Raw genomic sequence first — 23,773 nt, forward strand, 5'->3', positions numbered from 1 at the left:
CCCAAAATACTCGAAATAGAATGAAATGACCCGAAATTTTTTCAAAGTAAAATAGGAATATTCTGGATAAAATTCCTAGAGTCGCCATTGCACACTGATTCTCAGGTTTGACCTTCCTGGGTTTTTTTTTCTCGTTATTTTCCACCTCCACCGGCTTTACCTCCATTGTCTATACCTCCACCTTCAATAGCTCACTCATTGGCTCAGATTTGGTTTTACTTTTTTGTAGCGTGGGGTTACTAATTTTACATTTTTAGTGCTGCATGGGCTTATGGCTTACCAATCTAGATTTTAAGGCTGGGTTTGTGGATCTTTGTTGGGTGGCTGGGACATGGTGGTGGCTAGGATTGTAAATGTCTTAGCCAAAGTTGATTGTGATGAGGCACTGAGGCGTGAGGGGCTGAGGGCGTGATGAGGCACTGACTAGGATTTTGTTTGCTTGAATTTTTTCTGTCCGTGTGCATACAATTTCGTTGTCTCAAGTTATTTTTATTTTGGGCTCGGCCCACTATTTATTTTTGGGCCTCAAAGTGTTTGGGTGTATATATTAAGGCTAATTAGGTTAGTACTTTCTCAAAAAAAAAAAAAAAAGAAGTTAATTAGGTTAGTATATATTCCTAGTATAATTACTATATAATATAATATGTAATTATAAAAAAATATATATAATGTAATTAGTATATAGTAATTACTATAAATAATTATAGTAATTACATATAATGTAATTTGTTTGTTTTTTTATTAGAATCAAAATGTTGTTATTATTGTTATTATTATTTGTTGTGTGAATTCTTTTGTATATATACCTGTAAAAGATTAATAAATATCTTCATTTGAATATTGTGTTTTGTTTGTTTGTTTAGGTGCACACCGCTGAGATATTCACCTATAGATTCGAGGGAGAGCGTGTGGTAGAGCGTATGGTGTATTTTATAGATTAAATCAGGCTATGATATATGTAAGGCCTGTTTGGTTTATATTTTTCAATTAGATTAAATCTTAAAATGATTAATCCATTTTCATATCTCAAAATAATGTTAGCCTAATTCAAATAAAAAGTAAAATTAAAATTTTTTAAACAGCTAATCAATAAAATCACAATCAGATCAGAGAAACGATTATTCTTAGAAAATTCGAAACCAAACAAGCCCATATGTAAAATAGCGCGCATTACGTAAAACATTATATCTCCAAACATTTCCCCCCATTTCCCCCACTACAGCATTTTATAACAAACTCTCCAACCGTACTGTCAATTGAAACATAAACTAAATAAACATAAACATAAACTAGATACCTGGGCAAAGTTCACAACTCCACGCTATAAATACATTCGAATATCTTCCCGCTTCTCATTCATTTTAGAAATAAAATTTTAGAGAGAGAACAGAGAGAGCAGAGAGAGAAAGCGAGAGAGAGAAAACAAGGGATTGCGAGAGAAAGAGAAAGAGAGCAAGCAAGCAAAGACTGAAGAGTGAAGAGACTAAGAGAGACTGAGAAATGAATCAGAATCAACAGGTACAAATTTTTTTTTTATTGTAATAATTATTATTATTGTTTTTTTTTTTGTATAATTACTATATAATAATATGTTATTATTATTAATTTTTTTTTAAATAAGGATTCAATTGGTAGTTTTGAATCTGAATTATTATTCGAATTTCATTAAGTAATTTTTTTTATGAATCTAATTATTAGTCTGTTTTCTCAAAAAAAAAATATTAGTCTAAAATTAGTTTTTTTTTTTTTTTTTTTTTTCAGAAACTAGGAATGGGAACGGGTCGGGTTCGGGCTCGGGTCGGGTTTTTGCATACTTGGACCCGATCTGCAGGCCAAGACCCACGACCCGGAACTGACCTAATTATTAATCGGATTTTTTCCCGCAGGGCCCGGTGGGGCGGGTCTGGGCCCCGAAAAAAAAATCCAATTAATAATTAGGTCGGTTCCGGGTCGTGGGTCTTGGCCTGTGGATCGGGTCCAAGTATGCAAAAACCCGGCCCGAACCCGACCCGTTCCCATTCCTAGTTTCTGAAAAAAAAAAAAAAAAAAAAAAAAAAAAAAACTAATTTTAGACTAATATTTTTTTTTTTGAGAAAACAGACTAATAATTAGATTCATAAAAAAAATTACTTAATGAAATTCGAATAATAATTCAGATTCAAAACTACCAATTGAATCCTTATTTAAAAAAAAAAAATTAATAACAATAACATATTATTATATAGTAATTATACAAAAAAAACAATAATAATTATTACAATAAAAAAAAAAATTGTACCTGTTGATTCTGATTCATTTCTCAGTCTCTCTTAGTCTCTTCACTCTTCAGTCTTTGCTTTCTTTCTCTTTCTCTCGCTCCCGCAATCCCTCGTTCTCTCTCTCTCGCTTTCTCTCTCTGCTCTCTCTGTTCTCTCTCTAAAATTTTATTTCTAAAATGAATGAGAAGCGGGAAGATATTCGAATGTATTTATAGCGTGGAGTTGTGAACTTTGCCCAGGTATCTAGTTTATGTTTATGTTTATTTAGTTTATGTTTCAATTGACAGTACGTTCGGAGAGTTTGTTATAAAATGCTGTAGTGGGGGAAATGGGGGGAAATGTTTGGAGATATAATGTTTTAAGTAATGCGCGCTATTTTACATATGGGCTTGTTTGGTTTCGAATTTTCTAAGAATAATCGTTTCTCTGATCTGATTGTGATTTTATTGATTAGCTGTTTAAAAAATTTTAATTTTACTTTTTATTTGAATTAGGCTAACATTATTTTGAGATATGAAAATGGATTAATCATTTTAAGATTTAATCTAATTGAAAAATATAAACCAAACAGGCCTTACATATATCACAGCCTGATTTAATCTAATTGAAAAATAATGCAAACAGGCCTTACTATAGACATGAAGCTTGTCAAAATTCACACCGATCTGGTGGTTCCAGGTAGACAAAGGTGTTCTTCTGAGTGAAGCTCTACTTTTGCATGACAAGTGGCTTGAGGGGAAAGGGATTAAACATACCAACTTTGCTGTAGTTACATGGTCAAATTGTGATTGTCAGGTAATGTTGGAATCTGAGTGCAGATTAAAGAGGATCCGCAAACCACCATATTTCAACAAGTAGCTGATTTAAAAGTTTTATAAAATTGAAACAAAATTTAACTGCTTCCTTTTCTATCTGATTGTTTGGGCTTCTTCTGAGATTAGCTTGTTCCGTCCGTGCATATAATGCATTAATTAAAAAAAATTAGTGGTGAGAAGAAATTTCTCATAATAATTAAGTGATGACATGCTAGAAATAATTTGATTTGTTGATATCCAGAATCCTTCTTGTCTTTCTTTAGCATTCCAAAAGGTGTAGTGACTTAAATATTCTAAAACAAAGTGAGCTAATTTAATTGTGTGGGAATTAAAATTTTATGGTTCGGTTTCATAGATGTTCAGATGCTCACCACGAAAATGTCTTCATCTTTATTGTAGGGATATCTGTATATAATTTCTTCAGTACTTCTGTAGACAAGAAAACTGATACCAAGCAAGACCACAGCTTGTTACTCTTATACTTCATTGATGAGAGAAATATGTTTCTCACAACTTTAATCTTTACGGCAACAAAAAATTCTCTCGGCTAATATAGTTACAGATATATTCTTTATGGTGTACTTTTAGTACTATTACTCTCCTGTGCCCAACTGCGGTGTCTAGGTGTGAAATGGCACAATGTATAATGAAGAAGAGAGAATATCATTTTACGTAACTGCCCATGGGCACACCACTTTTATTGAGTGTCTTGGTTGTTTCTCTGAATGCACAATGGTGACAATCATATTGTGACTTCTCACAAAAGAAAGCAAAAGACAATCAATATAGGATAGAAGAAGTATGAAGGAAGTGAGATTGATGTTTTCCCTCCCTGGGGATCCTGTTTTCTTTTTGTTTTGACCATTAAAAGATGGGCATTGCAGTGAAATAATGACAATAGGATGCAAAAGCACCTATTTGGCATACTAACATCCACTGCCATTTCTGTACTGCCTTTTCTTTGGATTATGCCAATATTGATGTTCATTCTTGTTTTTCTCTCAAGCTGTGGTTTTATTTGGTGAATTAAATTCTTAGATATATATATAATACATTGACAGTTGAATGAGTTTATTTTTCCTTGTTTGCATTATTGCTAGATGGATCAACCTGAGGGTCCCATATCACGAGGTCTTTGGCGCGGTTAAATGTAACCTAAAAGAGGCTGTTCAACTGACTAGCCTGGTATGGGAAGGCCGTGCTCACTGTGGCCTAGATGATGCTAAGAACACTGCTCATCTGCTTGCCAATCTAATGTACCGTGGACTTAGGTTTGCCATAACTGACTCATTGATGTGGTAGTCTGCAAATTTCCCGTTCCCAATGCAGCTGGATCATCAATCTGGTGTTCCTCAGCAATCCTTCAGAATTAAGCATCCATCACTGCCTTTCATCCTAGGCCACCTTTCCCAGGTTGACCCCAGCAAAGAGCGAGGCGTGTTCAGCTATTGTGGGGTGAAAAGTAGCAAACATATGATTTGAAAACCAGAGCCAAAGCATGGAAGCTGCTTCTTTGTGTGTGGTAATTGGACTACCACTAGAGGAGCTCGATGTTCTTATTTTGAATGGGCTACCACTGACTCAAAATGAATGAGGGTTGCAATCCTTTTTCGAAGAAAATAAAAGACAACAGGAAATTACCAAAAAAAAAAAAAAAAAAGATAAAAAGAAGAAGAAGAAGAAGGAATTGGGTTAGAAAGGAGATAGAGAGATGGTCTCCTAAGGAAGTAAATTAGCCTTGACTACTTCAAGAGATAGCTGCTTCTTTCAGTACATATTTATAAGCCTTGAAAGGTGTCTCTTCTCAGTTCCTCTTAAGAAGTCTAGTAAGGAAAGTTAACTCTAACGTGTAAAGTTGACTTCTTATTGATTAAAAAGAAGTGGGAAGAAATGGTATATGCAATTTGTTCATCGGATATTGAGAAAGCTATTACCATGCTGGGACATGGGGTTTGACTATCTAAAATAATCCTTGAGATGCTTAATGTTTTTGACTAAATGGGAATGAGCAGTCATTGATTGCTTGTTTTCCTCTCTGTTGTGTTTTTTATTTGTGCATTTTGCAATTCCTGTATTTGATATTTATTTCATTTGACCATTTGATAAGAGTAAATGAGATATTGAAGAGCATGAAATTACCTTCGTTCGCACTAATTATATGTCAAAATTGGTTTTGAATCGTGAGATATCACAAATGAAATAGTTGATCCATATTTTGTCTTCTTTTTTTATTTTTTATTTATTTTTAATACTAAGTGTCGAGAAGTTCCAAAAGTTAACCCAAGGTCAAACAATGTTAGATTTGAACAAATGATATATTGTTGAGTAATGTTTCTCATTTTAGAGTGTTTGAACACTAAATTCAAAAAACTCCTCTTATTAATTTTCAGTTTTTAAATAACATTATTCAATGACATTTTTGTAAATATTTAGAAAAGTATGAGACCCACTTGATAAGACCTAACATAATTACAACTCTCTCTCTCTCTCTCTCTCATGTGCACACCTCATTTTTTTTTCTTTCTTTCTTTTCCTCCCTTCTCTTTCACATTTCTTCTCTCCTCTAATAAATATTAATAAAATAATTATTGTAGGGACACGATTTTTAACGGCCCAGGAATGACGTTGGGCTCGTATATAAAGGGCCCTAACAATATGATTTATAGAGAGTGGGCTTGAAAAAGGCCTGACCTTGGGCACAGGTGAGCGGTTTAGTCGTAGCTTCTATGGGAGCTTATGTATAGACGGACTTGGCTTGACTAGCCAAGCCCTCCATTAGTACGGGTTGTAGGACTTATGTCCTCGGACGCTGTCCGAGGAGCCTTCTATCCTTCCTCCTCCCCCCCTCTTGCAGGGGGGTGGGGATCCCCTTTTATACTAGTGTTCGTTTCTCCTTTTAGGGTCCACGTGGAAGTTCTACTTTCTGGAGTGCAGACCTGTCCTGTCAACCCATACCTAGAATGGTTAGTGGTCGTTGGGAAAGTTAAAGGGCATGGTTTAGAGTATGGGCTTGTCAGATACAGGGTTTTGTATTATGATGTTGGCAGCTTTTTCCCTTGCCCTGCCCCTACACTAAGTTTGCTCCTTTCTTCAGACATTTCGTGAGGTGCTGAGCATGAGGTCGTCCTCGGCAATATCCTTATGCTCCTTTTGGGATTTCATTATGCGTTCTCGACAATGGCTCTCCTCAGCTTGGGCCTTGGGCCCTAATGTAGAGTGGGCCTGTGCCGCGAATTCTCTGGCCCCACAATTATAAATGTCTAAAATTTACCACTTTTTTAAAAAAAAAAATACATACACATACAAAACACACCATTATATTTTTTTATTTCACATTTTAAAATATGTTGTTTGAAACATGGTACTAATACACATTTTTTGCACTATGAGTATTTTAAACACGTATTTTCATAACACTTTTTAAACCACAATTTTTGTATTATTTTGAACAATAATACTTAAAAACTACTACCAAACTGGCTCTTATGAGACAAGCTAACATGGGGTGCCAATTTCCATAAGCCATCAACTTCATGCATGGGGTTTAAATTACCCAAACTTTGTGTCATTGGAAATTATACTACATGAACTTTCTAATGACGCCAAGAACCTACAAAACGAAGTTCAAGAATGTAATGATTAAAAATGTCTGGAGGATACAAGCATATCAAGAGTTTCAACCTCAGAAGTCACAACTTTATGCATAGATGATCACTCAATTTTAGCATCATTAGAAAGAATTCTTCATGAAATTTCTAATGACAAAAGTAACACACAAAATGGAAACTCGAAAGACTACCAAAAAAAACTTTTCAAAGCTGATTGCACAAATGGAGGTCATAACACAAAAAAGGGAAACATAAAATCAAATGGTTTGTGGTGTAGTGAGGATTTGAATTGAGATCCATTATTTCATACTAAACAAAAAAGAAAAAAAAAAACTTATAAAAAAAAAAAACATTTTTTCTCTGTTCTATGTGTTCATATATTTATTCTGAGATAAGATGAGTTTTAGAATTAGGAAAAGATACAAGTCTATAGAAGAAAGCACTAGATTTTTCGTGTCTAAAAACTTGATCTGCAAGACTAGGTTTGATTGTCTTCAAAACTTCACCTTGTATTTATAATGCTGAAGATGTTCTTGAATGTGGTGAAAGTGGGATGTCCTTTTGTTTGATAGTAGAGATAATGGAATATTAGAGCATTCGCATCAGTTTATATAACATTTTTTTTTTTTTGGCTTATTTTAGATTAAGAGCCTACTTTTTTTTTTTTTTAATACAACCTCTTTTAAAAAAACACTCGCATCAAATTATCTATTCTACATTTTATTTTATTATAATAGTAATTTTTCTTAATTTTTTAATTGTTTATCTTTTTTCACACATAACAACCATCATTTACTCTTCTCTTTCATTCTCGGAATATGTAAAAAGGGAAAGAAAAAAAAAAGAAACTATATGCAAAATAAATAGTGTTAGTGTAAATTTATAAAATTACTGTGACAATTTTGCAAATTTATACATTTTTAACTTGAATAATGTAGGTGATTTTGAGACTTAAATATGTAAAATTGAGTACTTTTTCTATTTTATATGTAAAATGCTCTTGTGGAAAGATTGAATGTAATGTTATAATTCATGGCAATCTTTGGCATTCGCTTTGGGAATGGGTTGAGAAGACCGATGCCACCCTCACTAATTTGCTCAATCTTACATCGGAGAGAGACGCCTCCCACTCATGCCTTATAAGCCTTTGGCCTAAGAATGAGTGTATCACTACCTTGGCCCATTCTCAAAGCGAACAATTCTTTTGTTGGGGTCTTAGACAAATCTCCCTCCCACAATTTTCATTTATTTCTCCGCGTTTCAAATTATTTGATTTCATTTTCATTATAACCCTTTATATTTTCTTTGTTTCAAAAAGAAAAAAGAAAAAGAAAAGAAAAGAAAAGAAAATAGGAGAGGCAATTTTTATAATTATTGAAAATACAGGGACTAATGAAATCAAAGTCAAAAGCAATTCAAAACGCCACCACCACCGGAAGCCTATATAACCGTATCATTGATTCTAGTCGTCTCTTTCGAATCGTTCCCCTCACAGTACTTGTAAACTCAGTACTAAGCTAAGTACTCTCTACTCATGGAGGTCGCAACTGTGGAGAACAACAATGAATCCAAGGACCACAGCAACAACAACAACAACAACAACAACAACAGAACCCTATTCTCATTCTACTCCAACTATATCTGGAACCGAGTACTTGCTTTCTTGCCCTCTTCTTCTTCTTCATCTTCATCGGCCTCAAATGTATTCGCCAAAATCTCCAATCTCTATCGCCAATCCGCTCGCGTCGGCTCTCGAATTCACGGCGCTTGTCTCCCTCTCCCATTGCCTTCCAACTCCTTCGACTCTGCTTCACTGTAAGACTTTTTATTTTTTATATATGACTTGTTTGGTTCCCGAGAAAATAGTTGTTTCACATTTGCGCATTAGTAATTGTTTTATTGAAGATTGATTTTGATTTGCTTTCATGTACTGAAATGTCTTGATGTGGAAAGAATTTTTGATTGGAAGCTATAAAGTTTAAAGAATTTTTTTTTTCTTTGAATTTTTCATGAGCAAGTTAATGGAAGTGTTCAAATTTATTTTTGTTAATGGAACTTTATGAACATTCATAAGATTGCATTTGTTATATTCTGGAAACATTGAACTATGGATTAAATAAATGCTCTACTACGCGGCATCCAGGGTTATGTCAGACACGTCTAGAGTTTACGAGGTTTTGGAGGATATTTTGGAGCACATATTTTTGAATTTGCGAAATGTTCAGAAGAATTTGCAGTTTTGGCAATCTAGGGCGGAGGTTAGTAAAACCGTGGATGTGATGTGATGTACTGTGAATGATAGTTTATGTGCAGTGAATGATCGTTACGCTTGTATGATTTTGTTTTAGGGATCAAATGCTCGTAAAATGTATTTCATGATTTTCGAGAGAGGGCCACTGGCTTTTATTGACGGAGCGGTCCAATTGATACGTGGATGTGCTGATGAGGGTTCTTCGATGCAGCATCTATGCCATTCTGCATCATCTCACATATCTGAGAGAGTAGCTGTTTTAAGTAGCTTAAGATGTGCACTTGCTACGTTCTTGGCTCAGGTTTGCTTGGTCCTATACTACCCTCTTGTATTTTTAGAATGAGTAACCTTAGTTTAGTATGTCTTCTTCTTAAATCATCTTATGTTGTTCATATTTATCAATCCTTTCCTTTTCCCCTCTCTTGCTTAGTAATTCAAAACAATTGGCACATGACATTTGCTGTTATAAGCTGAATGATCTTGAACCAATACTAGGAAGGTCCTAGGAGTGATCGTGGGTCGGCTGGGCTTGGGTTTCCCGACTGATTCACCAGTTAAAATCGCCCAAAAAATCATTTTCTATTTTTAAAAAAAATCTATATATTACTCTGCAAGGGTGGGTCCAAAGGGCCCGACCTTGGTGAGGTTCCACGTCATAAAAAAACCTATATATTAGGATAATCTAACTAGTTAAGTATGTTACCTTTTGTTAGAAATATTGGTTAAATGATTAAATTTACCATATCCTAATAGCTTAAGCTTTTGGGACAATCGGTAGTTTAACATGGTATCAGAGCATGAGATCTTGAGTTCGATACTTGTCTCCTCCACTCTACCTCCCATTTAAATTCCCACGTGTTGGACCTCACCTATTAAAAGGTAGTTTCGGCCCACATGTGAGGAAGAGTGTTAGAAATATTGGTTAAATGATCAAATTTATTATATCCTAATAGCTTAAGCTTTTGGGACAATAGATAGTTTAACACCTTTATTATTCAGACTTCTTTTTTTCCTTGTATTATAAACATTATTTCTGAAGAATGCCCATAAATAAACTTATCAAAGAAAAAATGTTGTAAACAACCTTAATTTCTTTAAAATTAAAATGTTAAATTGTGAGGGTAAATTTTTTCAAGCTTCTTAGAGGTATTTTCTTTTACATGCTTCCATTTTCTAAGGCTTTTCCCTTTATTTCTTTCTAATCGATGGTTAAAGAAAAAAAAAGCCTTTATGAAAAATGTTAGAAACAAAAGCGTTGATGGTTGTAAAGGGTATCACTATAAGTTTCTTCACACCCCCCCCCAAAATTCCGTATTGATATCCATCCTATATATACAAAGTAACACCAAATTTAAAGAATTTTTATTTTTAAGAAAAAATTGGCTTGGTGTAACTTTAAACATTAGATTGTGGTTGGGGAATGGAATTTTTTTTTTCTTCTTTGACCAGCCTCATTGGGAAAGGATTCTTACAATAGAGAAAAAAAATTGATGATGTGGAACCTCACCAAGGCAAGGCCCTTCGGACTTATCCATGGGGAGAAAACCACAGATACACACCCCCACCCCCAAGAACTATGTATCAGGTAATCCAAGGGATCCTAGTGGGGATTTGAACCATGAGATCTGGGTCTATTGCTCATCCCAAGCCTCCCACCACAGGAATTATAAAATGAAATATAGTTATTGTGGATTAGTGTTTAGATAGAAGAGTAATGGTGAGATAGTAGATTATTTGTTGCTTCATTTCTGTATTGCTATGGATTTATGGGTTTGTCTTTGTGGTATTCGGTGTGAGATGGATTATGCCTAAGTCAGTGTTTGTTTTACTTCACATGTTGGCATCTGAAACCTACTTTTTATAGAAATAAAGGTTAGAATGTGGTTCCATCATATTTGACGTGGACAATATGGCGGAAAGAATAAAGTCTGGATTTCTTCGATCCTTTTTTGGGTGTCAACAGTAGTCCATTGGGTATTTTGGATTTTTTGGGCTCACTGTATTAATGATTGCTAGTTATATAGTAACCGCAACTGAATTCACTGTTTTTTCATAAATAAATTTATCTCTACCTATAAAAAGAAATGTTTAGCTAAGGTTGTGGTCTTTCTCACCCATCCAGTCACTTCCCTTCTGCTGCACTTGCATAATACAACACATAATCTATTTCTATACATATAGACACATATATACCACTTACTTAGCTACATAGTTATGTATTACATATCTACACGTATATCTATTGTTTTTTTTTAAGGAAGTCTTATCAGATTTTGATTCAATTTCTTTTTATAGATTTACATGGAAGTTGACAGATTTGGAGAGAAGTTAGTGAAGGATCCTGAGAATTCATTGCCCTTATTATTGGTTACAATTAATGATATATTTTCAAATTTAGAGGCATCAATTGGACATCTACATGCAATGCGTCAGGTGACTATGAACATAAGACTTATCATTTTTCATGATTATCCTTGTGGTGATTGCTGATTGCTTTTGCATTGTTTTCATGTCTTTAATTTTTTTCACCATGCAGTTTTCAGAAAATCATATTTGCTGTTATTGTTGTTATTAATATATATTCTGAAGCTTTACTTGTCTCCCCCCCCCCCCCCCCCCCTCTTTTGGAATGACTACTTTGCAGAGTGTTTATTCTGTTGAAGGGAGCTATTCACTCCCACTACTGTTTGAGAAGCTGTCAGGAGTAAATCAAGAAGGATCACAGTGGACTGACTGTGAAGTTAGAGATGCTATCAACTTGATTTATCAAAATCTACTTAAATTGGACTCCTATTTATCTGATATTGTAAGAACTTCTGTCATCTTTTTATGCTCTTTACATAATTGATACCCTTAAGATTGTTTTAATTTTTTTAAACTGATGGTAGCTTATATGTCATCTCATAAACTCTGTGTTATTTTTTTGTTGGTGATCATCTCATTAACTTGTAGTACTACAAATTATGCACCCAAACTTACCAAAAATGGGTGACTTCTATGATGAAGACATGAATAAAAAGTCTCTAGGCTGTTGTTTCTTTATAGTAATTTTTTATTTAAATTGGTAAATAATTATAGTAATCCACCATGATTTAGGTTGGCCTTCTGAACATCAAAATGCAGACTATGGCTGGTCTTAAATCTACATGACTGTTAAAAAAGTTTCTTCTGACTAGAAAAGTCACAACATTTATGGGGGAAATTAATCACAAGCTCTTGGACATCTATAGTCTAATGTCATAATGTGAATTCTGTTAAAAGAAATCCTAGTCATGATTAGACCCTAGCCTTCAGGCAATTCCATTCTTAGTTTAACTAAAATTGAAAGCCCTATATTAGCTATTGCCATAGTTGTGCTGACACTGTTTCCTACATTACATATGAACTTGTATTGCTATTGCATTGTGGGCAGTCTGTATACAGTAACTCTATTTTTTATTGTTGCTATTGCTACCCTTGCATTACTTTGCCAGATTTTGGCTACAATATGCTAAAAAGCGTATATTTCAATGCAAATCCATCATACAAACATTCCCTTTGGGCACAGAGTTAAAATTGATTTATGATATATTACCTAGATGTCTTGTGCTATTGAATACCAATGTGGTCGAACTTCTCATGACATTATGCACCATGCTCTGTGTACTAAGTCATTTGTATTAGTAATTATATTGCTTAAATTCAAGTTTGTTATTGTTTTCATATTTTATTAGTTGTTTTGTTCATATATTCTTCAAAATAGATTTGGGTGCTACTATGCATTTTCTGATATTGAGTAGCATTGCTTGTTTGAAGTTGTATGATTCATTTAAATTTGAAACCTGTATCATTATTTAAAGCCACATTGACTAGAGAGCTTGATGGGAAGTGGAAACAATGTAAAGAAGGGTAGATTCAAGAGGTCAATGAGCTGTAGCTTAAATGGAGCTTCCTCCCCTGTTAAGAAAAGGGTGAAGGGTTATTACTTATTATTTAAATAAAAAAAAGAGGAGGGTTAAGGGTTTGGTTGTGAGTCCAAGACCATGCATAAGTAACTTAGCAATTAAAAATGAAAAGAACATGAATTAAGATAAGAGACTTAAAATTATTGCCCAATATCATGCAGTTCAGTTGAGCTCATTCAACTTTCTTAACACTATTTGTATAATACTCTGAATAAGGAAGCACATAATTGCCAATGGTTTAATTATCTATGGATGTTGCCTAAATTATTTTATTAATATTAGTTATATTGAGGTAATATCCAGTATATGGTTGGTTAGATATATAGTTATATTGAACTAAGATTAAAGTTAATTAATTTAATTTGCATTCATTATATACATGCACATGATGTTTGCTTAAATGAACCAGATAATTTTGATATAGTTCTTTGTTGGTTGAAGGACACTAGATAGGTCAAACTGGGTTACTTTAAATTTATTTGGAAACATTGTTGATTGTTTGATAGCAGAGTAACTTATCAAGTTGGCTTGGCCTGGACAATTTTGGGAGATTAATAGGCTCATGCCTCAGTTTATGTAGTTTAATCAGATCAGATTTAAGACTTGTACTGTGCTTGCATTTTTGTTCTCTTAGGTTGCGAAACATCGGAAACCTAGAAAGATAACTTTACACTGGATCCGCTATACGTGTGGTGCAGTTGGCCTCTCTGTTTGTTCTATTTGGGTCCTACGGCATAGTAGTTTGATGGGGAATTCTGACATTGACAAATGGATTGGTGATGCCAGAGACTCAACAGTTAGCTTTTTCAATGATCATGTTGAACAACCGGTATATTCATTCTTTCCACTTGCCCATTTCTTACCTTTTGAAAAAAGTATGAAAAGTTCTCATCAAAACTCTTTGCTGATCCTAATACAGTGTGAAGAGGATTTTGGGAAGATTGTTAATTCTGTTTCATTAATAATCATGCCATTTGGAATCTAGACAATCATTTTGGGATTGAGAGAGTATAACTTTTCTTTGTTGATGCCATAACTGTCTCTTCCCCTCCCCCCCCCCCCCCCCACCCCCCCACCCCCCCCCCCCCCCCCCTCCCAACCTCTACTTATCCTTTGCATATTAGATTTTTCATATCTATAAATTATTTAATATTTTGAATGATTAATTCAATCTTTTAACAGCTTTTGTCAATTAGAGATGAACTTTTTGAGACATTCAGGAAGAGGCACAAAGGTGTCATGGAGCCTGAAGAAGTTCTGTTAACTTCTAATTCTCTGCACAGGTTGTTGTTTATTAACCATTTTCAGTTGAATATTCTATATAAATGCCGATCATGCATGTATTATGTTTACTTCAGTCATTGAAGTTCCCCTCCGGATTTTACACACTTATTTCCATATATACTTGCATAATACACCTATGAATCCTTATTGATTTATGCATGAAACAGAGAGCTTTTGTGATAACTTAAACCTTCCAATAGATTAAAGGCCTGTGATGTGAGTGGTAGAGGTATTGCCTGAATTTGTTGATGTTTTTCAGTAAGGAAAGAAGAAGAAGAAGAAGAAATTAAATGGAGTATTTGGGCATATGCCCAGTTTTATTGTTGTCAAAGTAAGCTATATAAGCACATGTAAACATAGCATAATTAGTCCATGCAGAATTAATTTTACGTCTTTATTTTCTCTCTACCATTCTTCACAATTTGGCTATTGGGGTAACAAGATGACAAAGCCCTTGATGTTACACCTCTAAATATGTTTCAAAGCAGCAAGGAAGTTTTAGACTGATCTTAAGCTATGCCTTCTAATTGGGTCATGAAAAGAATTAAGGGGGTTTAGCAAATTTTCAGGGGTGGCTTTTGAAGGTTGTGAAAAGGAGGTTATGGTTTGTTCATGGCCATTGAGGAAAGATGGGGAACAAATGAGACAGACATGGCTTCTCAAAAGAAGAGTTAAGATCAATTGTGAAGAGTGTGACATGGTTCTAGCAGGGGGTCATGTATCCGTGGTTTACTCCCTAGGGGTGCGTCCAAAGGGCCTTGCCTTGGTGAGATTTCATGTCATCCAAAAAGAATAAATTGTGAAGGGTATGGAAAATTATATAATCTTTCTTTCTCAGTGAACTATTACTCAAAAGGAGTGAGCCACATGAGTGGAGGTAGAAGAGAGGGGTTTACAGTTGCCGCTATGAATATCAAAATCATATCTTGGAATGTCAAAGGCTTGAATGGCAAGGGGAGAGAAGAGGGAAAGGGATTCTCGTAAAATGTCCAAGGATGAAATTGTGTGTCTTCAAGAAACTAAAATGGAGGTGATCAGAAGGGACAGAGCTTATGGGGAAGTCAGTTTGTGGATTGGGACTATCTGGAAGTAGATGGGTCCTGTGAGATTAACTGGTCCAAGAGAACTGGTTGACCAAATTGAGTTTTAGAGAAAATTGAAGTAGTCAAGGGTATGTTTTCTGTCTCATGTACATTTAGTTGTGTGGTAGAGCAATATGAATGGGTTTTTTTTCTGGGGCTTATGAGCTTAATTTAAACCAAGATAGAAAATTGTTATGTGAAGATTTAGCAGGAATATACTGTTGGGGATTGCCAAAGTGATTGGTGGTGACTTCAATGTGGTTTGCTTTCCAATAGTTGGGAAAGGAAGAACTCCATTAGCTATGTGGGATTATTTGGACTTATCTCTTATCATGGCATGTTGGATTTGATCAGGGGGCTAAATATTTTTGGTTCAGATGTATTAGTATTGAACTATTAGTATTGAATTGTGTGACAAGGCTATTGGTTTTCAAATTAATTTAATCTATGAAATCTATTTTAGTTCTCATTTGTAATTCTTGAATTGGGTTTTTTTTCTCTTTCATGCTGAAAATTCAGCTCTATTAGTATTTTGCATGTAACGCAATGCGGAAGCTTGAATGGGCTTTGATACCAATTTTGATGTAGGTTCTTTAGGAATTTAGCACTAAATTAGATTTCTTGATGAAATCTTGATGGGTTCTTGTATAAGGATCCATGTTTAAGGGCTTAGGTAACAAAAGTTTGAATCTTGAATAGCAATTACACTTAGTTAGAAGGCTATCACACGCCCAAAGCTTAAATAACGTGTTGGAATTTTATTAAAATCAATTTCACTATGAATATTGATGACTACAATAAAACCTTTATATAGGCTATTGTTAACTCCTTTCCTAGAAGGATTAGGACTCTAAAATCTAAATAACCTATTTCTAAAATGACTAGGCTGGCTAATAACAAACAAAAAGTACTTTAGAAATCTAGAAAAGGGCTCAAACATAAAATAAGATCCATGGGCTTTTGGTGCAGCCAAGGACAGCCCATTCTAGAAATTGAGAAATTACCAAATTGGCCTTATTCTAGTAAACTTGCTTAAAACTGATGCAACATCTTTCAAACCTAAAAATACTTAATACTAAGACTCAAAAATAGCTAAAATAACCTACAAAAGGTTCCAAGAAAGCCCCACATCAAAACTAGACCACAAATATTGAATAATTTGGTTTTTTTCCTCAAACCCTTTGCTATCCACATCAGACTGTTCATGACCCTGGAATGCCTTGTGTAATTGTGCTGAACTGGGATGGCATGCCCAGCAGCTTGGCTCAGTTTGGATAATGATGCTAATGCCTTTTCAATGCTTATGATTGGCTTATACCGTTATACGTTACGGAATGGACATACTCTGGCACTTAAGATGCTATAATTGTTGTGTTTCTGATTGTTGAAGAATTTTCATTAGCGAAGCATATATTTTGGCTTTTGCTTATTAAAAAGGAACGCATATGTGGCATGGTTTCTGTAATATAGCTGACCATTGTATTGAAAATAATTGAGGAAACAGCAATTTATGTATGCAACCACATGGCTTTTCCCTTATTAAGAAGATGTAAAATGGAGAATGATAATTTAAGCAAGTATATACATTGTTACACTTTGTTGATAGAGTACAAAGACTTTTGTTGAAGTAGAAAAAAGATGGAGGAGCAATACAAGTTGGAAAATGAGATGAACTAGAGATATACTACATGCTAATATGGGTTTGGTAAAGAGCTATCTCTTTGACCATTGCATCAAACTCAAACTTTCTTTCTTTCTTTTTTTTTTTTTTTTTTTCCCAATCAGTTTTCCAAATAAGAAATTACCATTTTTCTGGAGACTAAATTGAATGACTTATGGTCTTTCTAAAGAAGTAAATTATTAGACTTCATATAAGGTGTTGCATATATCGTTTTGTCGATCAAGCAAATTCCCATTTGTTAGTTTACTTCATCATAGAGTGCTAGTGGAATGCATTGGTCATTGATATCTTATTTCACAGCAAACATAATTTGGCATTAACATATTTTGCTTTTATTGAACCTTACCATATTTATCTGCTTGGTTTATAGAATGTTGTTGGCGTTCAGTGAACAGACCAAAGGTCAAAAGATCCCAGAGAATGCTTCAGATCAGGAACTGCTTGAAATAGTAATGTCCAGGTGGGTCTTTCTGTAGTGCTGTTTGTTTGGTATTAAATAGAATGAGAAATAGGCATGCTTGGCATAAATTTGTATTTTGGCAAAGAAAATGGTTTATAATATTTCATCACAAAGCATTTCATGGAAAAGACTCTGATTTGATCCATCAATTATCAGTTTAACTGCATACCCATTTATACTTGCAATTTATTATGATAATATTAAAATTTTACATAATAGTCCAATATACAATTTATTATAACCTATATTGCAAACTAATTATTATTTTTTTCTATGTGAACTAATAATTATAAAAGCTATCAAACCTGTATCTGATAGGTATCCGCCATGGAATTGCCTGATACATATAGGGTGCATAGCTACCTATACATGTGAATTAATTTTCGTCATGGATATGGTAAGATATGGCTTGGATTCGGAGGGATGTGATAGGGATACTGCATGGATACATTTGTGGGTTAAAATGTGGGGTGGCACCATGCTTCTTAGATGCAAGCTTCTTATATGTTCCAGAGTTAGTTTCAGCAAGAGTGAGATGGTGTTAGGAGGTGAAGTTCTTGATTTGCAATGCTTCTGTACGGCAAATAGTTCCATGAATAGGGAGAAGTTCCGTACTAGTCAGTGCTTCATGTGTAAAATAATTGGTGAATTTGTGGACCATTGATCTTTCAGTTGCTAGGGAGTGTTGGCCCCTTTTCTTTTGGCTTTATTCAGAGTGAGCTGGGAAATGCCTTTTCTATTTTGGGGTTAATTTTGTGTTCAAGTTGGGGGTTTGGCTAGTCTAGTTAAGAATAATTTGAAGAGAGTTGGAAGTGGTTAAATGACTGAGAACAAGCTACTAAATCATAGAAATTGTAAGTATATGTGGAAAGTCTTTAGATTATCCAAGGATAACCCGGGGTGCCTCTGTGGTAAAGGAGAGTGCCTGGACTAACTATAAGCACAGAAATCTCTAGTTCAACTCCTAGTTAAGGCATTTTGCGAATATATATATATATATATATATTAATACAAAATTATATAAACAAAAAGAAACTCATTGACCACTTTATATTTGTAAAAAAAATTATTGACCTCTTTGTTCTTGTTAAAATTTTGAATTACTTTGCTATGGATGTACTTGTATTGTGTAACTTTGTGGATTCCATTTTTTTATTAGAAAGAGAAGCTCATTGGATTCTTGATGTAGGTATGAAAAGGAGCTAATGCATCCCGTTCAGAACCTTCTTAGTGGGGAGCTTGCTCGTGCTTTGCTTATCCAGGTAATATATGTATCATTTTTATGTGCTTGTTCTTTATGAATTAAATAATTTTACTTCAATTTTTATGCCATCACAGGTTCAGAAGCTGAAACTGGATATTGAGACGTGAGTTTTTTTTAATTGGAATCCTTGGGTTAGCTAATCCAAATTTTCTTGATTAATTAGTTTGTAACAATGATTTTTTGAACAGGGCAATGCTTGAGCTGGACCAGATTCTTAAGGCTAATGAAATCAATTTTGCTATACTAGCTGCCTTACCAGCATTCTTTCTCTCTCTTATTTTGCTCATGCTAGTGCGTACATGGTTTAAACGGGTATGATGACTGTAGATCTCTTCTTATTTCTTTATTTTTTTTTTTTTATAATTGAAAATCTTTTAAGAATTACTTTCTAGTTATTTTTATTATTTGGTAACAAATCATAATTTTTATTTCTTTCATTATAATTATGGTGGAAATTATATTTTCCCCAAGCTTCGACAAATATGTGCCTTTACTATTGATCAGTTAGGAATGTTCTTTGACTTGGCGGGAGACACCTGTGATTGCCATTTTTGGTAATTGGTTAGAATGTACTGGTACATTTGAAAATTATGCTTAAAGATTTGGAATCAATTCATTTTGGTTGTTGGTTCCAGATGAACAAGACAGCCTGATGCTGGTAGATCCAATCTCAAACTTAAGGATTTTTTTTGTTTTGAAAAAGGCCAGGAGGGTTTTCAACATCCCTCCATTTCTTTGTGGTCTCAGAATTAAGGTCTGCATAACCATGAGATACTGATCTATCCCCATCCATTGCATTTCTGGACATTAATTCCTGGATTATTCTTGATCAAAGAGGCCTCTAAAAGAGGGGTTTTTTTTTTTTTTTTCAACCCTGTTTAAGGCTTAGCTTAATCTTCTTCTTTTTTCCCCTTATGTGAATCAGGATACCAGAGCAGAAGGAAGGGGGAGAATGGCTCGGGTCCAACGGAGACTGCTAATTGTTGAGGTTGAGAAAAGGATTGTACAGTACCAAACTTATGTTGACCAAGGGCAGGTACAATGCTAAATTAATTTTCCTTTACATTGAAGTCTCCAGTGACAACTCTAAAGGCAGAATGCAGATAAATAAATTTATAAAGATAAAAATACAAGTACATCATTTCTTTAGAATAGCGAGTAAACTGGGTGTATACACCAAAGATCCAAGAAACTCTTAAGAGATGTAAAGAATCAATAAAGTTTACAAAATGATTGGCTGAATTGTATCAACTAAGAGACAAGAAAACAATGAACAAAAAAATGTCGATTTTATCTTCACAACTGACAGCTTGTATTGTGAATATTCTTTGATTTCTCTCCCACTGCTGAGTCCCAAAAAAGCATGATGAAAAAGAACAGTGCACTGGAAGATGACCTGGACCCTCACTGTTCTTGCACATGCAGCACGAGACCATGACCATCCCTTGTTTAATAAGATTATCAGTGGTAAGAATCTTTCCCAATGATGCTGCCCACACGAAAAAGCTTCTCTCATAGGGGCCTTCACAGCTTCACCCTCCATATGGCCTTCCAAGGAAAACTTGGTGACTTGGTGTGGCACCTCTTCTCAGAGCTTTTCCTAATACAAGTGGACTGAAAAAGAAAACACCATTTCTCTTTGAGTTTCCAACTCACTTGCTCCATCTCAAGCTGGAACTGTTGAGAATGCAGCAGAACAAACATATTGTTGGTAGATTAATTCCCAATTCTGCACTGACGTCATAGGATTCTAAAGCTCTACTCCAGTGTCCGTCGCCAAAGAGTCACTCATCATTTTATGTTTGTTAACTGCAATTTGGAATAGATCAGGCAAAAGTGAGCTAGAGCCTCATCCATACACCAGACATCATGCAAAGATCTCACTCTAGTGTATTGCCTAGTCTGAATCTAACAAGATTATAAAATGATTCCCAACCTGTTCTTATACCTTTCCACAAGCCCACCCCATGTGACATACAAACTCCTATGGATGTCCGTTGCCAACTTTTTTTTTTAATAAATGAAGTGTGTCGCCAAATTTTTTTCTTTAATGAATTTTCTGTCACCAAGTTGCTCCCCATAGATGATACTCCCCATAGAGAACTTGCGCTATAAGTCTTTTAAATTACCAGTAGATGCATAGCAGAAGAGTTTACTTTTCACACACTAATATAAATTCATTTTCAAAGAAACCAAGCTGAATGTATATGTGAATCAAAATGAATGTGGAAAGTGTTATAAATGGACTAATTCAAAGCATATGCCAACTTTTTTTTATGTTTTTATAACAACAAATAACGACAATAATAACTACTTTTACAACTTGACTGCTCTATTGTTGTTCATTTATTCTTCTTTTTAATTTCAAATAAATGCATGCTAAGCATATTTTAGTGATTTATCTCCACTGCACTTAAATAATTTCTTAAGCATTTTTTAGGTGTTAACTAAGTTTGATTATTGAACCGGCCCCCTTTGACTCTCAAACTGGCCCCATGCACTCAACTGAACCTGTTATTCATAGAATTTTTTTTTTTTTTTGGTAGAATAAATTAAGAAGAATAAAGCATCTCACTGGCTCTAATAAAAATATCTTCACTTCATGTTCCTATAAAGATTAGCTAGAGTTTAAATCCTAGTAAGTATCAGAAAGAGTTAAGCCCATTGAAGCCATTAAATCTACTGCCTAATTGGATTTTCTGAAAATCTAATTTATCGTCTCCGTCAATGTTGTGCCACAGATTATGGAAATCCTGAATTAAGTTTACAATCTTACATGGAATGTTAATTAATAGCACCGTCTACAAGGAGGCCCTACCATAGGCTGCCTCTATCACTATGAATTACCACCCACTCCAAGCTTCTTCACAAATCAAAACCATTACTTTGCATTTTTCCTCTGGTTGACAAAATTTCTGTTTATATTTAAAATTTGTAACCCCACATTGTCCTGTATGATTGAGTAGCATAGAAGCATGAAGTCTCTAATGAAGGAATTGTACTAATGGTTCAATGGGAGAGTATTATTATAGGTCACTGAGCTTTAGCTTGAATGGCACTTTCTCTTCTTGTAAGAGTAAGGTGAGGGTGAGGTTGTCAGTTCAAGACCCACTGGGTACATCTGTGATGTACCAATAAAAAAGGGAGAATATTTTTACCGGATCATTTTCTTTTCCTGCTTTTTTGGGTGGTGATGGGGGAAGGGAGGGGGAGGGGTGGGGGATGCATTGTTACAAGTCTGGTTTTTTACTGTTACACATTACTGCCATTATCAGTCATGGTCATGCATAGGACATAAGAACCATGCACATTGACATATACATGTATAGGTGGCTTCTTTTGACATAAATATACAACATTATCACTCATCATCTATTTTATTGCATGGCTTATCTTGTCCTCATAAGAAAGAAAAAGACGAATGACATAATTCAGCAACATTTTGTTTGATACTGTACTTAACAAGTATTCAGTTGCATGTTTATTGAGATTCATTCTGATTTCATACCTGGATTTTCATAATTATTGTTCTGGTTCTTTCATACCTGAGGTCTGTTTCGGATCCCTTTATAAACGTTTTACTGAAAATACTGTAGATAAATATAAATATTAGCTGAAATAGTACAGTAGGACCCATGAATAGTACCAAAAAGTGCAATGGGGTTCATGAATAGTAGCAAAAATAAGTTAAATAGTAAAATAAGTTGGCTTTTTAATTTGGAGCCAAACACACCTAGTATTTCATGATTATTGTATTGCTTTAATTGTGAGTCAATATGAAAATGTTAACACACTCTATTTTGCTTCAATAAAAACACCATTACTCCTGCCCAAAAAGAAAGCATAATCCAGAAAAGCTCTCATATTGCATGTGTTCTACAGGAAAAAGATGCGCAATGCATGTTTGGATTGGTGTTATATAGTCTGGATCGCCTATATCATGCTGTGGAGAAGCATGCAAAAGCAACCGGGGAATGGCAGTGGTTAGTTTTTCTTCTCTGTTTTACAAGCTATTTCTCTGAATTGCTGTTATCTGCTTAGTTGTGTCTCGCTGTGTGTGTGCTAGTGTTTGTGCGTGTTTGAGAAAGAGAGAGAGACTATTGATTGACAAATCATGACTTTGAACAAGAGCTAATCGGTAATATTTTAAACAGCTTGAGACAGGATATTATTGATCTGGGAAAGCCTGACCTTAAAACTACATATAAGCTTTTAGTGACATCACGCCTGGAGCGGTTATATGACTGCCTGCTTCCTTCACCGACACGTCGGTAGGACTCCATTTTTCCGTTCGAAGTTTGAGGGATAACTTAGCACTTTGCATTTTAAATATCGGCAATGATTAAAATAGCAAATGCACTTTGCACAATTACAGTGCCATTTTGTATTTTATATATATTTTTACTTTTTCTTGCTTTCACTTTCCTCATCTAAACTTTACTTCAGATGCCCCCTCCCTCGCCAACTTATTTGGCTCTAAGTGTATGTAGAACTAATACATCGCAAGAAGAATGATGTATATACCGGATGTATGAGATACATTCTTTGTTTTCAAAAAAAAAAAATTTTTCTTCTAAATTTATTTCTACATTTTCATTTCTTGAAAAATAAAGAAGTGACTCTTGGTCCTTCCAAAAACCAAGGTTGGATCCCCATTATGAGGTGAGGACAGAGCTTCCTGGCAGCCGAATACAAGAAAGTCAATACTATACCAGTTAGATGGTATATGCTGTATTGATTATTAAATTGGTACATCCCCTAAAATGTGATGAATAAAAAATGTAATGAATACTGGCTATAATGGGGAGTTTTGGCCAATATTAATGTTAGGCTGGACTGGACACCCCTAGTTCTCATACGATGAGATTCTTTTTATCTCAAGAAATTATTAAGAGTTGTCTCAGTATCTACCACATAAATTAATCTCCAACATCAGAATCAGCATAGAGCATACTACCAAATAAGACTAAAATAATCCTAATTACCCCAAGTCGAATAACATGATCAATAGACTCTCAAAAAAGTGAAAAAAGAAAAAAAGAAACTTTTATTTTTTGAGAAAGAAGAAAAAAAAGAAACTTGAACAATCCAAACGACACGAGTCTATGTCCATCCAAGTATAATAA

General features: G+C 34.5%; 1 protein-coding gene and 1 pseudogene across 1 annotated transcript; both read left to right on the plus strand.

The window, feature by feature from the left end:
* The first annotated feature begins 2,900 nt into the window (after positions 1-2,900).
* Positions 2,901-5,105, plus strand: LOC126723440 (uncharacterized; annotated as a pseudogene).
* Positions 5,106-8,133: 3,028 nt separating this feature from the next.
* LOC126723434 (protein DGS1, mitochondrial) lies at positions 8,134-23,188 on the plus strand. The gene is made up of 14 exons (XM_050426826.1): positions 8,134-8,496; positions 8,825-8,939; positions 9,030-9,233; positions 11,228-11,365; positions 11,577-11,738; positions 13,511-13,705; positions 14,059-14,159; positions 17,294-17,383; positions 18,573-18,645; positions 18,722-18,750; positions 18,836-18,959; positions 19,573-19,683; positions 22,530-22,630; positions 22,802-23,188. Exons 1-14 carry the CDS (start codon positions 8,216-8,218, stop codon positions 22,920-22,922), a joined length of 1,845 nt encoding a protein of 614 aa, XP_050282783.1. The 5' UTR covers positions 8,134-8,215; the 3' UTR covers positions 22,923-23,188.
* The last annotated feature ends 585 nt before the right edge of the window (positions 23,189-23,773 follow it).

Source organism: Quercus robur, chromosome 1, assembly GCF_932294415.1.
Source record: "Quercus robur chromosome 1, dhQueRobu3.1, whole genome shotgun sequence".
Taxonomy (NCBI): Eukaryota; Viridiplantae; Streptophyta; class Magnoliopsida; order Fagales; family Fagaceae; genus Quercus; species Quercus robur.

Bases quoted from the DNA above. Each gene is read 5' to 3' on its own strand.
- LOC126723434 (XM_050426826.1), top strand. From the start codon at position 8,216: ATGGAGGTCGCAACTGTGGAGAACAACAATGAATCCAAGGACCACAGC. The intron at 11,366-11,576 runs GTGACTATGAAC...ACTACTTTGCAG, and splicing joins ATCTACATGCAATGCGTCAG to AGTGTTTATTCTGTTGAAGG. The intron at 18,751-18,835 runs GTGAGTTTTTTT...TTTTTTGAACAG, and splicing joins CTGAAACTGGATATTGAGAC to GGCAATGCTTGAGCTGGACC.